Source organism: Cygnus atratus, chromosome 12 (assembly GCF_013377495.2).
Source record: "Cygnus atratus isolate AKBS03 ecotype Queensland, Australia chromosome 12, CAtr_DNAZoo_HiC_assembly, whole genome shotgun sequence".
In the NCBI taxonomy this organism is placed as follows: domain Eukaryota; kingdom Metazoa; phylum Chordata; class Aves; order Anseriformes; family Anatidae; genus Cygnus; species Cygnus atratus.
Genome location: NC_066373.1, coordinates 4,122,683 through 4,138,983, shown reverse-complemented (window position 1 = coordinate 4,138,983; position 16,301 = coordinate 4,122,683). Strand labels below are relative to the sequence as shown.

Genomic DNA, 16,301 nt, shown 5'->3' with positions numbered 1-16,301 from the left:
TATCTAGGCTAGCTTAAAATTTACTACTAGTAGTCCCAGTATGGTACTAGTAATGGTCTGGGGAGTTCAACAAATGTTTGCACAACACTCTTAAGACATATGATCTGATTTTTTTTCGTGTGTGTGTGTGTGGTCCTTTGGGGATGATAGTCCTTGTGGATCCCTTGCAACTTGGATATTCTATGATTTTATAATGCAGGATTATTTTTTTTTCTGTTCATTTATATTACATGGATGAAAAGGAAAATGCAAAAATTAAAGAACTAGTTCATCTGGCTGACTTGGTAGGGCTGCATGTGTTGCTGTATCATCTTATGGGTGTCCTATTCACTGGATGACAAAACAATATTCATTATTCAACAGGGATCTCCATGAGCTATTATGAGTACTTAACATTACCGGTTCCCACAAAAATGCCCAACTGTTATTCTGGTAATTCAAATGTCGTATGTACAGCTGAATTGTCTAGTAGCCAAATCTCCTGTGTACAAACCATAGACCTATTGCAAATAGCATATTGAGCTATTAATGTGTCATATATACATATTGATATATAACGTCACATATATTGATATATAATATCAATGTGGCTATAATAGAGGGAAATGTCCATTGTATCCCCTTGGAAAGCACAAGACCTACATGCTTGGGTACAGAGCAGTGTGTTGGAAGCAGTGTGGAATATGGGAATTAGAAAGTGCCAGGGTAGCATTGAATATTCATTTGCCAACAGCAGTGAAGTTTGTATATGTACAGGAAACAATACTGATTAGTTTTTGCCCCATCTCTTCTAACACAAAGACATTTACCTGTTGACATGCCTTTGTTATTTCAGGCAGTTTTTTTTGAATTGCTAATAAATCATGAGAAAAGGCTTAGCTCTGAATTATTACTCAGATATGCCTGCAGAACACCTTAAACAATAGCAGAGTTATGCTGAAATTTTTGTGATCTCGTGCCCATAATAGTAATTGCATAGTTCTGACAACACTGCCACACTAACTGCGTGCACTCATTTAAAAGGAGTTGCAAAAGAAGACTCAAAACTATTAGGACAGACCAGTGCCAACTGCACTGGGGCTGCGTGGTTGGCATTGGCACATGTTGGACTGCAGACTGTTGCTGACTGTTGAAAGAAATGCCAAACAGTGTAATCCTCACATGCAGGCTCAGATCCAGGTATTTCCAAATTGAACAGCAAACTACCAGCCTGAGTTCAGCACATAAAAGAGGAGATGTGAAAACACACTAAACACAAGGACTGTGGATCATGTGTTACTGAGCTGTATGAAATAGTGCTTAGGGGCTACAGTGGAAAATTTGAGGCAGTAGCTTTCTTTCTGGATATTAAATGGAAAGTAAACCTGTATATTCACCTGCATCTTGAAATTATTATATCTTTTTCATCAACAGTTGTTTCAATATCTGAAAAAAAGGGAAAACCCACAACTACTCCAAAGACTTTCTTCCAATGGCTTTACTGGCACAAATATTAAAAAAAAAAAAAAAAAAAAAAAAAAAAAAAGTGAAAATATAGTTAGAGAATATTAGATGTAATATATGTCAGAGGATTACTATTGTTTGCATTCAGCATGGTGGAATAGCAATTAGAGACCCTGTTGTGCCAGGCTGTGAATATACATACACAACATGTAAGTTGCTCTCCCAAAGCTTATAACCTAAAACCATATAGGAGCTGGACTACCTTTGTTATCATACAGTCAAATAGCAGAACAAATGCGTGTGTCATCATAAATGAGTCTAGAGTATATTTCATCTGGAGAATCGCTGTGTTGCAGTTGGTCTTCTTTTGTGCTCTTTCTGGTGCCATACACTGCCATAATTTGTGCAAGCAAAAGGTAATGGTAGCATAGTGGAAAAGATGGAACACGATGATGGGGTGCAGGTTGATCTCTAAAGCTCTACGTCATGTCATCTCTACATATAGCATATGCAACACCACACAGTTTTAATCCAGATATGTAATGTTACACTTTTTAACAGTTTGAGAAGTGCTCTTATCTTTCTCTTAGAACAACTGTTTTTTTATATAGGTGTGTATATTTATGCTGCAGTTGCTATGCTGATCTCTCCCAAATACCTGTAAATGTTTTTCCAAAAGTAGTTGCTCTCAATTTTTCAGGTGGACTTGATATAATGAGATGAAATTCATATTGGCTTGATTTAAAGATTACATAATGTCTGTATTTAGAGAATTTTTCATTCAGAGACAAAAGGGAGTTCTCATGCTGAGCTCTTAAGCACAGAAAATATGAAGTTACCTTCCCCACTGATCATTTCACTTGAGTAGTTCATGAAGAGCTCATAGAAAAAAATTCAAAGACTGTCATTATATGGTACAGTCCCAGCAGGAGCAAGACAGATATGGTAACTTTAATATGTTACCTAATTGTAGGTGAAATGCTGTGGATTCAGAAATTTGGATAATGTGAATGCTTTTCATTCAAAATACAAATGTGCCTATACTTCTTAGGGGAAATATTGTGTGTATTCAACTCTGATATTTTTTCCTTATCTCAGCAGGACCAGGATCCATAAAAGTTGCAAATATGATTTGGAAATCTAATGTATGAATAAGCTTTGTTACATTTCTGATACGGACTCCTTTCAATCAGATTGGACAGACTGAAGCACTACGAAAATAGTTACTATCAATATTTTGACACTTTAAGTTTCACCCAGGACCAGTCAGCATACACACGCATACATGTGTACACACATGCAGAGGAGAGAGAATGAATTTTGAATAATCTGTGTTTAATTCTATTTTAAATATAGTTTAAAAAAAACAACTATACAATTTGCAAATGACAGTAACTGCTTCTCTGCATCTTTAGAAAACTGTTCAAATTATTCTTTTCTGTTCTGAGTCTCAGTACTTTTGATGTCACTCATTGCTGTATGCTCTCAGTCCTTTAGCAGTCAGCTATAGACGTTATCCTTTTAAAAGCTCTTCAAGACAGAAATATATCCTTACCATTTTAACGCTATGAATTGGGTGTGTAGCTTGAATTAAATGATTTCCCAGATTCCATCGTGACAGAGCCAGGACTCGGAGTGCAAATCTCCAGGTCCTAATGTGCTATAACAGTCTTGCTCAGTAGTCTACTACAGTGGCATCTTAATGCCTGCAGTCTGCAGTACAAAGCCTAACTGCAGGATCAGATATTTCATGGGGCCAGTACTGCTGTACCACTTCTTTTCTGTTGCATCTTGTTGGTCAGAGCGTCTCTGTGGAAGGTGACTTGAGCAATATCCAGCTGCACAAGGCTGGAGAACCGCCACCCCGACAAGCCTTTCCAGATCGCTCACTTTAACTCCCGTCAGTGCTGCACAACACGCTGGCACAGATGTGTCATTCAGCACAGATTTAGCACTGATTTTTTCTGTTGTGGTGATACTCAATATGTTCAAAATGCTTCATTTTGCCTTCCTTCTCTTTCTGTTAAAACATAAGAGCCAAGACCCCTTGACTCCACATGGGAAAAGTCTGGCAACTACCAAGCTCTGGAAGTCAAAAGCAGCATCTGGCTCTGTGCCTAGATGCCTAGCTGCTCTCCTTTGACCCCCTGGGCTATTTGACTATTGGTTGTGAAATTGTTTTTTTGTCTAGTGCAAGGTTGTGGCTCTGATTAGATTTCCATGTCCATATTATCACCACTGTTCTGTGTAAGTCTGTGCTAATCAAGCTGCCAGCCACAACCACCATGCACGTCTGCTAGCAACCCCAGGAGGTGTTCTCTGAATGATTTGCCTGCATTACAGGAAGGAGATGATGACATTTAAACATTTTAAATTATTTCCATATATATGCTATTTTATTTTAGTTCTGCACCAAATAGGCAAAGTGCATATTTTGATTTGTACTCTGTTGTTCTGCAGCTATAGCTTCTCTGCATCTGTTTGTAGGTCTGTATCTGAAGTACTTAATGTTTCACAGTAGATGATCCCAGTCTAAGGGAATTGTTTTTTCTGCTTCTTTTGCAATACTTGCCTTACATATAATGCCAGGGCATGAACATAGTGCAAGGAGATGACAAACAAAGTAGGCTACACCCACTTACCCGTGTCCTGGTGTTCACATAAAACCTTAGGGACTGTCACGTGTTGACATGTTTTAAAACTAAACAACAAAATACAGAAAACCTCACAAGGCAGCACTAAATTTCACTAGTGCAATGTAGAGTAAGTCCAGAATAAGCAGTAACTGGCACTCCAGAGAACACAGTCCTGTATACATCCATACAGACTTATCAATGTGCTTATGATTTTCAAAAACTGAGTGGGTGCAAGTAGGCACAAACGTTTATGTTTAACCACCTAAAAAATGGTCTGATTTTCAATACTGCCACACAATTAGATCCCACTAAAGTTAAACGTAAAAAGTGAAGCTCTGTATTCTTTTTTTTTATGTATATATAGTGCTTTTCTTAATGAGTCTATTCTAAATCTTTTGCTAGCAGAGTCCTCAAAAAAAAAAAAATCATCATCTTAGCTGTACTGCAATATACTTACAATAAGTAAAAAATGTGGTAGGAAAGACAAAGTACTACTTTCACAATATCCTGTGCCAAATCACAGGTTATACAATTCAGTTTTTTATTTGCACAGCCATCAGTGCTTTGTAGAGCAATCAGGGAAGATAATACAATCCATTTTAAATTCTCATTACTTTAAAAGTGTTGAATCTTCTTAAATTGTTTCAGGGTTAATTGAGAATTTGCAGTTTTACAATAGACTACGAATTGTTTAGGCTGCCCTGATTCCATACTTTTGTGCATACCTTTGTTGCAAAGTTATAAAAACAACAATAAAAAAGAAACAAAGAAGTGAAATGAAATAATGATCTGCATTGTTACTATTCTAGCAATTTGTTTTTACAGAAGATAAAGCTCCTGTATTGATTAATATTTACATAGTTAAGTGGAAGAACATGTTGGGTTGATGGAAAGTCTTACTATGTATTACTGTTTGGCTTCGCTTCTTTTTCATATATTACCTATGGGATCATTTCTGCTCCTGGGGAAGACAGTGGAGAAACTCTGAGTGACTTCTGTGGGAACATAAGCAAGCCATGTGTTTTTAGTGTTTGTTTCTTTTTCTCATAAACTCCAAAAGGTTAGTTACAGTCTGTTACAGGGATCTAGCAACTCACCGTCACTTATTTTTACCTTTTCAGAGCACACAAGAGACCAAATCAAGCTTCTGAAGTAGGAATTCAACAAGACCATGTCTTTGTTGGCCTGCAAATTTTCCTTTCTTCTACCTATTGCCATTTTATTTCATTTTACCTACTTTATTTTTTCCCTTCTAACAATCTGTTATTTTTGATTATTCGCTCAGGAGATAGTTGCACTGATAAATTATTTTTCGCAGCATTATCACATAAGACACCTTTCACATGAAAGGTATTGGCTTGGCACCTACTCATTAAATAGTAACAGGTTTCATGTCAATTACTTACAATTTAAAATGTCTGTAGAAGATTTTATGGCTGTTCATGATCTATAACAATTCACTACAAAAAAGGTAAACAGGTTATTATACTAAGTATTGACTATATGATTGGAGGTTTTGTTTAAAACAATAAAAATTTCATTGAAGAGGGAATTGGTGCCAGTTCGTTCAGTTCTGTGCTGTTATATTACATATTATCTTTAACTCAGTGTAGAATCAGAACATTCCTACATTTATTACTTCAGTATAATAGGGCAGTTCTTAGTGCATAAAGTTCACAATCTCTCTAAATATTTCCAGTAGCGGGGTCTAAATATTTGTGCTGATGACTGCAAACAAAGCACAGCAGTGAATTATGTTACAGGATCTGGACAGACAGCATTTTCAAATCCTTGTTTGGACAACATACATATGGTTGAATTGGTCCAAGACTCTGAGCATCTAAATGAAACCATTAGAAGCAGGTAATTTTGGATTACAAACTGCAAATCAAATGTGTACAAACTAGGGGTCTGTATGTAACCAGCTCTCAGATTAGAGCTAATGAATCAAAACTCTCTTTTTGATACCATACACCACCATTTATAGCACCTCCAGACCCACCCAAGATAATTAATTTTAATAGAAAAAGGAAAAACACTCAGGCAATAAAAAATAAAACTGCTAGTCCAACCAGAATTTTGAGTCTGGAAAAATACTGTGAGAGAATTTATAAAGTCTGTAAATACCCCTGTTGCTGCAGAACTCCTTTGAAAGTGTTTAGGTACTCTACCTATCACTCCAAAGATTGTTACTAGGAAAGAGGTCCTATGCAATGTTTCAAACATTGATTTCTGTATGAAGCTTTGGGGCATCTGTAACCAAAGACATTCACTCAAACTTTTCTATGTTTCTCTCTCAAACGAGCCTAACAGTAATGATCTATCTCAAAGGAAGGCACGAGGTTTAAGTTGTACTTTTTAAGTCTTAAGAGATCTACCTCATGAAAGCCAGTGAGTGCAAAGACTTTTTTTTTTTTGTAGTAATGTAATTAGTTTATGTCTAGATATATAATTGGTTAATGACTTTTATCTTTTTATATAGGTACTCAGTTTATAAGGATCCAGCAGGCTGGCTAGAAATTAACCCTACCAATGGTACCATTGGCACCACTGCTATCCTGGATCGGGAATCGCCTTATGTTCAGGACAACATATACACCGCTCTCTTTCTGGCAATAGACAGTGGTGAGTAACTATTATAGATCATATTCATTAAAGTATATGACTTTTTTTTTTTTTTTCTGTTTGAAAGCTCCTCTTCAAAAAGGTGCACATGTAACGTTAAGCATATGATTCAGCACTGGTAAGCAGACACCTAAAGGTATCAGAGGTCATTGTGGCAAAACAGGAAAAAAACTTCAAATTTAGAACCACTTAACTTAAGGCTACATCTCACACATATTCCTATGCTGAGATCTCAATATGAGATGGAAATAGTTTATGAACATTCTTGGAAAGTTCTAAATCATCTTTTTCAGAGTTAATTTCTTCACAATATTTGCGTAGTTAGTAAGCCTCAGGCACCTAAATACCGATAACAACCCGTCCCTGATATGCTGAATTCTATTCTATGCAATGACAGTGGCAATAAAAACATAAGTAAAAGCCCTTATTAAAATGCAGTATTTTTTACATATTACATGGATTAAAGTTCCTTCTGTCAAATATAATCAAAATTAAAGTATCTAGTGAAAAGTCAGTAAGTGACTTCAGTGGCACAGAAAGAAAGAGAAAATCCTGAGCATTTCTGCAAATCTCTAGAGCTAACGGCACAAAGTAAATAAAAGATTTGTCTGTAATGTAACAGCTAATATGTTAACACTTTTTCACAGCTGCAGCTGGTTTATTCCTGGTGATGAATTGTAAAATGTTATTTTTAGGAGGGTAATTCTGTATTTTTGTAACCACATGACTCAGGGAACATTTGCAGGCCCTGACAGGAAAAAGAAAGTATTATCTTCAATATAAAAGAAAAAAAATCTGCTGACATGATGATTTACTTATCTATTCATATACATATTTGTCTTAAGAAATTTTCATAGAAAAATGTAGCTCTAAACTTATTTCTGTTTTTACTTGCTATTGAATAAAGATCTTTTAAATGCATCTTTAAGATGGGGTACACTGGGAAATGTCATCTTAGGATGAGAGTAAAAAGCCAGGATAACATTACTGAGAAATTATCAAAAGGAAAAAATTGCGTATGTTTTAAAGGTGGAGTCAAATATCCTCAAGAGAAAATGTGGAACAGAAAGTTGAATATTTCTTACTGTGGAAATCGGTCTGAATGAAAGTGGATTTTCATAACTTTTTGGGTAGAACTTTATCGTGCTCTCAGGGCGGTAACACTCATTCATCCATTCCATGGAGCCTTACTGCTAGGTGACTCCTTAATTCCCAGAATGTTTCCCTGGAAACATTCAAACTCTGGAAAAACAAGAGGAGGGAAAGGTGTCTGAGCACTGAACAGCCGAGCAAGAGTAGGTATTTAACATGGGTTAGAGAGGAAGGAACTCTCTTCCATTGAGATACTGGGTCAGCATCTAATTCTAGCAGCTGTTGTGTTTATTTGTAATTTGGTGGTCCTGTTAGCACAGGAGCTAATCTACTCCAACATTATTGACTTATTTGAATGAAGTAATTAGAAACCACAAGTGTGCATTTAGTACTGGCATGCTAAAGTGTTAATAATGATCATTCAGAATATTGTTCTACTTCACCGTATGTAGCTCGGCCATATGTGGAAATAGCATTAAATAGCAGAGCTTAAATAGCTGGTATTAACCTTGTGGTCTGTATCAGCCCTGGATTAATTACCAAAGAACACATTAAACTTAGAAGCAGGTTGGTAACTGGAAAAATTGCTGTTGGTTTGTCTAACTATGTAATAATGAAATCTGGGGGAGCTGGTAGGAGCAAGAGCTGCTCAGGAGCCCCGGCCTCAGTGGGCAAAGCCAGAGGCAGATGCTTGCACATCTTCCCGAGTTCAGTTTCTGACAGTACTGCCAGGAGTTTCAGCAGTGTTAATGTCAATTGATAGTATAAGGGATTGCAGACATGATGCTTACTGTGGAAATGTCTGTGAGTTGCATGCTAATTTTTAACAGTATTTATAATAAGGAGAGGATCTAAAATAAAATAAAACCTTGGACATTAAAAGGACAAATGTAGGACCTTAGTCCTACACAAGAAGAGTAAACAAGCATATTATTTTCTATTAGTATTCATAGCATATAGAGTATATATAATTACAGAAGGGATCCTGTTGTCCCATCATATTTCATTGCCACCTGTTTTTAAAGTGACCATACCGTTTGGGTGCTATTTTAGTTGAAGAGATTAGACAGCTGAAAACAAAATTTACAGTGATACTTTTTTCATACCGTTTCACTGATGTCAACAGAGAATCTGTCACTGGATTCATCAGACACTGGCTTCTGGTTATTACATTTCAGTGCAGGGGACAAGTGCTGGGCATTTTTCTTATTTGTAAAATGTTGAAGATTTCTGTCAGAAGTAAAACCAGGAGCTTCATGGTTGGTAGTTCTTTATATAAATCCATATATCTTTTTTCAGTAAATCACAAAAGTATTCTTTACTGTCATTCAACTCTAAACAGAGTCATTTTACTGCAGGAAATAATACGTTTTTTTATGATATTCTTTTTGAACTTGATGCTATTTTTCAGCATCGTCCAATTAACTGAAAAGAAATGTAGCTAAGTAAGTATGAACTATATTACTTCTGCTCTAAACATCTAAAGGTTCCTGTACCTTCCCAAACACAAGTGAAACAATGTGTAATAGCAAATTTGATGGACACAGTATTAATTTTATAGATAATAAAGTTTGACCTTTTATTGAGGGAAATTTTACGTTAAAAAGGACTTTTTGGAATGAATATCCTAATTTGCTCTGTACTTTTGATTTCAGTAAAGGTCAAGGTAGTGTCTTTAGAATTTGAAAACTCTTTATTAAATACTTGTGTGGACATAGAGTCTCTGGTCTATTAAAGAAGAAATTAAATAATGGTAGGAAATATCATGAAGCAGAGTTAATACATTGAAGTGTCACGAACTGTGTTTAATCTGAGAATGAGCTCATAATGGGACAAAGTCATATTTATGCAAACTTGGAAAACATCAGAGGTTTCATTCAATTAACGGAAGTGCCAACAGAGATCATTCTATTTCCTGAATTCATTATTCTAATCAGTAAAAACAATGCAATATCACCACAATTAAGTGCAATTATTGGGAGTGTATCTGTAAAACATATAGATTAAATAAAGGCAAGAAGTCATTTCAATTTGAGAAATCTGCTTGCATCAGACCTTCCAGGAGATCTGCTGTGTGACCATGTTGTAGGGTCATCCTACATATGGTAGTATATTATGGAGTATCCGGGAGGAGTCTCATAAAGCAGAATACCTGTATGTCTGTATGTTTTTCTCATAAGGTCAGACATGCTAAAAAACTCTGCAAGAAGGGTCCATTTTTTACCTACATTCTGAGAGTTTGAGTTACAATTTAGAAAACGTAAGGGAGGAGAAAAAGATGAAAATTATGGAGGGGAAGCTAAAAAATAATCTGGAAGATGTATGAAATCTAAAAAAAAAAAAAAGGCTAAATATGGTTTCTCCCTTTTCTTTAAGAGAGAGAAAGGAATAACAATACATATTCAAACAGTCTTAAGTTAATGAACAATGTTATTGTAGTGAGGCACAATATCCTAGTTAATGTTCCTGTTGTATAGTCTTTTCCATCTCTTTAGAAGAAAAACTTTGGTTACCTTTGTTTGCCTAATACATGGAAGAACCACCTGTGCTGTTCAGGTATGTAGGCTGCTCGTGAAAAATGCTGAAAAACTAATGCCCAGTCTTGCTGACTTGGCTTAAATACAGTATCTACTTCCCTTTTCTGATGCCACCTGGGCAGGGTACAAGTCAGTTAGCAGTGTTCTCCTACTGAGACAGAAACTCTCATCTATTGCCAGTGATCCAGCTTCTTACTGGTTCACATTTTTAATAGATACAGCTTTCAATATACTAAATCGCAGTAAGCAGAGTTTCTTACAGCAATAACCCAGGACTGAAAACCACCTTTTTCTTTTCTGAAAGTGGTTTGCTCCCTATGTTGCATCACCATCCCCAGCATTTGAAATCATAAGTGTTTGCATGGCAGCCATCCCTAGTATAGGCAGGATGTCCAACAGGAGGGTTGAGCTGCAGGAAATCAGCTTCAGGAGCAGTAATCTCTATTTCATGGACTATACATGATTAAACAAGGTAAAGGCCATAAGAAGTTATATCTAGACTGGAGTGATTTCAGTGTTTGCCTTGAGTTGCACTGGTCAATTATTTATTTATTTATATTTAAAAAGGGAATTTTGGTTCTATGACTGTGGCCAGTTTGCCATTCTTTGGAAAATGAGGAAGGAGTCAGAGTCTAATTTTCACTTTTTTCCTTTTTTCTGGGTACCACCTGAACTATTTTCAGGTATTCATTGTGCTCTTCTTGATAATCCTAATCGTTAAAAGGAAAAATTATCATTCTGTAGTACAGGTAATGAACAGAAACAGACAACAGCTAGAAAAAACTGGAGTAACAAAGATGTGTAACAATTTGGAAACAGAATTTTTCCTTACATGTATCTAACCTGTCTTCTTGCTTCATGATGTACGTAATTAAATTACCACAGATTGATTCCACCTAAAACATGCTATTTTTGAAGAAATCAGGCAATTAGTTGCCATGGCTACCCAATTAAGCCAGTTTTATACTCCTTATCTTAATTGCTGTATTAATTGAGATGAGAAAATAAACTGAATACTCATCCTTTTCTTGCCATTTTAAATTTCAATAAAATATGAATTGCACACAAAATATTGTTTTAATTTGTCATCATGGACTCATGATTAGAAAAAGAAATTAGAATGCTGAAAACAGTATTTAAGACGGATAGCATATGTCAGTAGCAATTCGATATGCTGAAAGAACTGTGCTCTTTTGAAATGTAATTACTCAAAAATAGGATCTGCATATATTATCTGAATGAATGAAGGATTGCAACTTTTAGCATTTATTTATTTATTTATTTATTTAAAAATCAATATGCCAATGCATATTTTTAAAATAGGAAATTTCAGCTCATGGGAAATTTTGGACCTCTTTTATAGAAAATGTCAGCATGTGGCATTTATAAGGCCAGTTTCTGTATATGTCAGATTCTGAGCAGCACACCCATATCTTAGTATCTTCCCACTGTTGGTTCCATTTACTTTAGTTGAACCATTAATGGAGTTCAGCTTGAACACAAAAAGTATTGGAATATGCCTGTCTGAATGGGATTTATGCCTGCACAGAGGGTACCTGCTGCCAAATCACCTAGCATGCACACATTTTCTGATTAGAAAAACAGCATATGGAGGAAAAAGAGAATGATGAGGGAGGAGACTCTGAAATTTCAGTTAAATTTTCATAGCAGTATCGTTATAAAGCATGAACCATTATTTCTCACAGTCTATATCTGAAATACAATCACTTAAAGAGAGAGCATGTTACATAGTCTAACCACATACTGCACAGTCTGAATGCATAGCTCCCTCCAAACACTTTGGGAATTTCTACAATGTTCCTTTCATTCTTTATTCTCCTCTTTTCTTGCCCTATTAAATACAACAAAACAGCTTCTCCTTCCCGTACATATGAAGATGAAAATAGAGAAATTGGTGAAAAAAACACATCCAAGGAGAAATCGTAGGCAGTCCTACAATTTATAGTTAGTTACATGGGAGTAAAATGAAAGAAATTCTGTAGACATCATTATAGTTATTCCAAATTGACCTTGATATGACTATGATTCAAATATGGTTTATAGAAGTTTAAAGAGAGAAAGCTTTATTCATGATGGGTCAGAGCAAAGGTAATTATGCCAGAAGTTAGAAAACCCACATTCTCAAAGGCTTTTTTTCTGCTCAGATATGAAGAAAAATTGTTCTTACTGTAATTGCTCAAACAGTTCATTCTACCTTCTCATTCTGTATCCATGTAACTCTGTTAGCCAGCTAAAAAGTAGCGGCAGGAAAAAAAAAAAAAAAAAAAAAGAGTCTTTGTGGGTTACATAAATGACAGTCCAAGATTAAAAAACACTGCTAAATGGTAAACCATAAATAGCAAAATTGAAAATAAATAATTTCCATTCTGTCAGCTTGAGAGAAAATCTGTATGGCAGTGGATACCCTACAGATTTGGCAGAGGACAAACCACTTGCTCTAGGAATTAAATGGCCTTGTAATTTCTGCATCATGACATAGAAGGACATAGATAATATGTATTAATTTGATGGTTTTGGAAGCTTAATTCAGTAAGAAGAAAGGAGTGCAGAAGTCTTTTTACCATTCATAATGAACATGTAAAAGGGGACAGTTCATGCTCCATTCTTCCTAAAATACTGTTCTAGCTTCTAGCAGTACTGTGGCTTAGATCTATGTAGCCACTGGATTCTTTAAAGCGGTTGATTTTTCTTCTTTGGAAAGTTGATAAATACCACCAGAATCCCTGGTCTCCAATGCTCTTCAAAAAGAAGGTATAATAATTTGAATTAAATTCCTTTTTTCCTAATTATTCTTAATTAAACATTGTTCTGTAAAAGCATTTATATAAATATCGTTTTGCTGTAAAGACCAAGATACAAAACATTAGTGTTTTAAAAACAGAATAATTCATATATTTAGCTTTTGATGCCATTAGGTGAACTTTCCAAACTTAAGTAAAAACATGTATTCTCATGCCTTAACACTTTATGATTTGTGTCTGGGGATTTTGTTAGTTGATTATCAATCCTTTGTTTCCTATCTGTGCCACTAAACAAATTGTATTATGTACAAGTATAAGCTGACTTTCATCTGATTTAGCAAAAGGTACCTTCCACAAGCATGTGGACAAGTATTTTTGTGTTTGATAATATTTATTTCTCCCTTGTGCAACTTGTCCTGCTTTAGATCAAGTCAGCTTTGGTGTCAAACCAGAAAAAAGTCAAGCTCAAAGAGAAAATATTTCTTGAAGATTTTCATGTTGGTTTTCACAAATGAAACGAAATTCAGTTTAGCTGAAAAAATGTTGTTATATCCAATTTGTTTAGCTAATAATATCCTTTAAATCTACAAATTAAAAAAATATATATTTTAAAAACACAATTCTAAAAGATATATATATCTCGGTTATTCCAAAGAGGGACTTCGGAATTAGAAAAGCTCAATGAAGGCTGAATAATATAGGTTTAATTATTTGATTTTAGAGGCCTGTTGACCAAAGAATATAATTTTAAGTAGCCGTGTTCAAGTAATTGTTTTACCTGGATACATACTTAAGAACATTTCCATAGCTTTAAGAAATATGCATTTTCATTTTCAAGAATAATCTAAATTCACTGTAATTTCAAATGTCCCAAACAGTTCATTTTCTAAGTTTTGAGTATGTTTTTGAATGCTAGTATAACGTATTCAGGGTCATTTAGGCTAATGTTGGCATTTGAAAATAGGAAAGGGAAAGCTGGAAGAAAAGGACTAAATCTTTTATGATTTTGTTTGTGTGTGTGTTTATGTTGCATTTAAACAACATTTCCATCTTGCAAATATTCTACCAATTTAGAACAATCATTCTAGCTGACTCCTGTAAGTACACGCTGGCAACTCAGTGTAAATGGATGTCTGTGCTTAACCACTGCACGCCCAACTCTACTCCTAGAAGGGAATGTAGGGTCTAAACATGAGAACTGTTGCAATTCCAACAGTGAAGTGCCTAATTAGTTTTTCCCAGTGTTACTGTTGTTGTTATTGCTCAGTTAATTGAGGAAAACACCACTGGATGTGAAAATGTGAGGCTGGCATGGCCCACATGCCGGTACAGCCAGTGGTATGTTTCCCAGGGCTTCCTTAGCATTGAGTGAAACAAATGTATGAACTCAAAATGCTCTCATGAAAGTCACATGTTGACTTAACATCATATAAAACCAACTTTCATATAAATGATTTGATGCTACATAGCTATTAACATCTTCACTGACTACTTTAAAGCTTCCGTATGTATGTCTACACAAAGTGTGGTGAGACATTTGGACATGATTGTGGACTTACTCATGCAGCATGGAACCATCTACCAATCTTTTATGATACTAACTGTAGGATAGAAATGCAGGTACAATGAAATAGGATGCTATGCAGGCAATCCTCAGTCATGTGAGATTTCCTTTGGATAACCCCAAAAATTAAGCCCTTGACTTTCCCTGACTTCTAAGGATGTTTGGTTTCTTACTGTGCTAGGCATATTTGAAAGTCTCACTTCCTGTGTGGTGTTTGCCAACTCTGTATTTCTGTTGTCATGTCAAGTAAATGAAAATAGTTGGTGTTGGAAGATACACTGATGAGGAATTTCTTAATTCAGTTTCAAAACAGTCCAAATATTATCTTCAATTTCATGAAGCATAGTTCATCCATATTCAAAATCTGTATACAACAACATCACATTTCTGTAAGAAAACTAGAAAGGGCAATGTGAAATGTCTCTTCATGTCCATAAAAATGTTATGCTCAGATTAAACACATCATCAGCCATTCAACCATATGATTGCTTGTTAGACATGCCATTTTATGCAAGTCTTGATACTTAAGAGAAATGTCATCTTAGTCCATGGCCATCGTTGTCCGTAATTGGTATCTTTTAAGAATCTAACTACCTGACTCGCAGCCTCATTTGAGTAGTTAGATGTCTAAATGCCATCATCGTTCCTATGGGAACTTTTTGGACCAAAGCTGAACACTAGTTTTCAAATTTTTTGGCCAGGTTTTTCTACAGAGGGTTTGTATCTCAAGACATTATACTAATTATTCTATTCTATTCTATACTAATAATTCTGATATGATTCTGCCTAGCTTTTCATTAAAATACAACTAAATAGAAGTATACAAAGTATATGTTCCTATAATATTTCTTTTGATACTGTTCTTTAAAGTAAAGGTAGCAACACAGTCATTTATGCTGATAGCACTAAGATTAAATTTAACATCTACATCTTCTGGTAACAGTCCTTTGAATTACAGATTCTAGTTCACAGACAATAGATCCCATCATATTCTATGGTGGTATCTAACTCATGAAATAGAACTACTTTTTTAGTCTATTTTTTGCTCGTTGCATCTTACAACAGCAGTAGCTATTGCCGAAATGACGACTGCTATCAGAAGCTTTTTATGTGGTCTAATGCTAGGATATGAAGACATTAACAGTCCTAATGCAATTCAGATAATGTATCATAGATTTCCAATTGCAGCATGGTCTAAGATGAATCTGTACGTTTTTAGTGTTCCCAACCACAGTTTCATTCTCACAGACCTTAACTAACTTGGAAGACCTTACCTGCATTACTGTCTCATTGAAGATTACTCATTAAGTTTCTCAATTTTGACCTAGATTATTAAAATCAGGATTCAATACCAAGCTCTGATTTTCTTTCAGTATCCAAACTAGCCATCCTTCAGTCTGTTGTAGCAGCTTTTACATATGTGAGTAATGAGTAACGCAATGACGTTTCATTCATATGCCATAGTATGTTCACAGCTATGCCACTTGTGGGAGCCTTAGCAGGAATTTGAAATTTTCTCTGTCCCAAATGATTCTAAGTACCTGCAGGTTCAAAGAATTCAGCCTCAGTAGGAATAGCCAGTTCAGTGACAAAAATGGGAGCTAAGCTCTTTTGAAAAGGTGCTTCCAAGGGTTATCAGACT

The 16,301-nt window shown here is 35.3% G+C and overlaps 1 protein-coding gene across 11 annotated transcripts in view; it reads left to right on the top strand.

The window, feature by feature from the left end:
* Positions 1 to 16,301, top strand: part of CDH13 (cadherin 13) — a 477,794-nt gene that overhangs the window by 436,221 nt on the left and 25,272 nt on the right. For all 11 annotated transcript variants that reach the window (XM_035543527.2, XM_035543525.2, XM_050713274.1 and 8 more), the window contains one exon: positions 6,562 to 6,704. In XM_035543527.2, the coding sequence (XP_035399420.1) occupies positions 6,562 to 6,704 (143 nt within the window). The remainder of the gene's footprint in view (positions 1 to 6,561; positions 6,705 to 16,301) is intronic.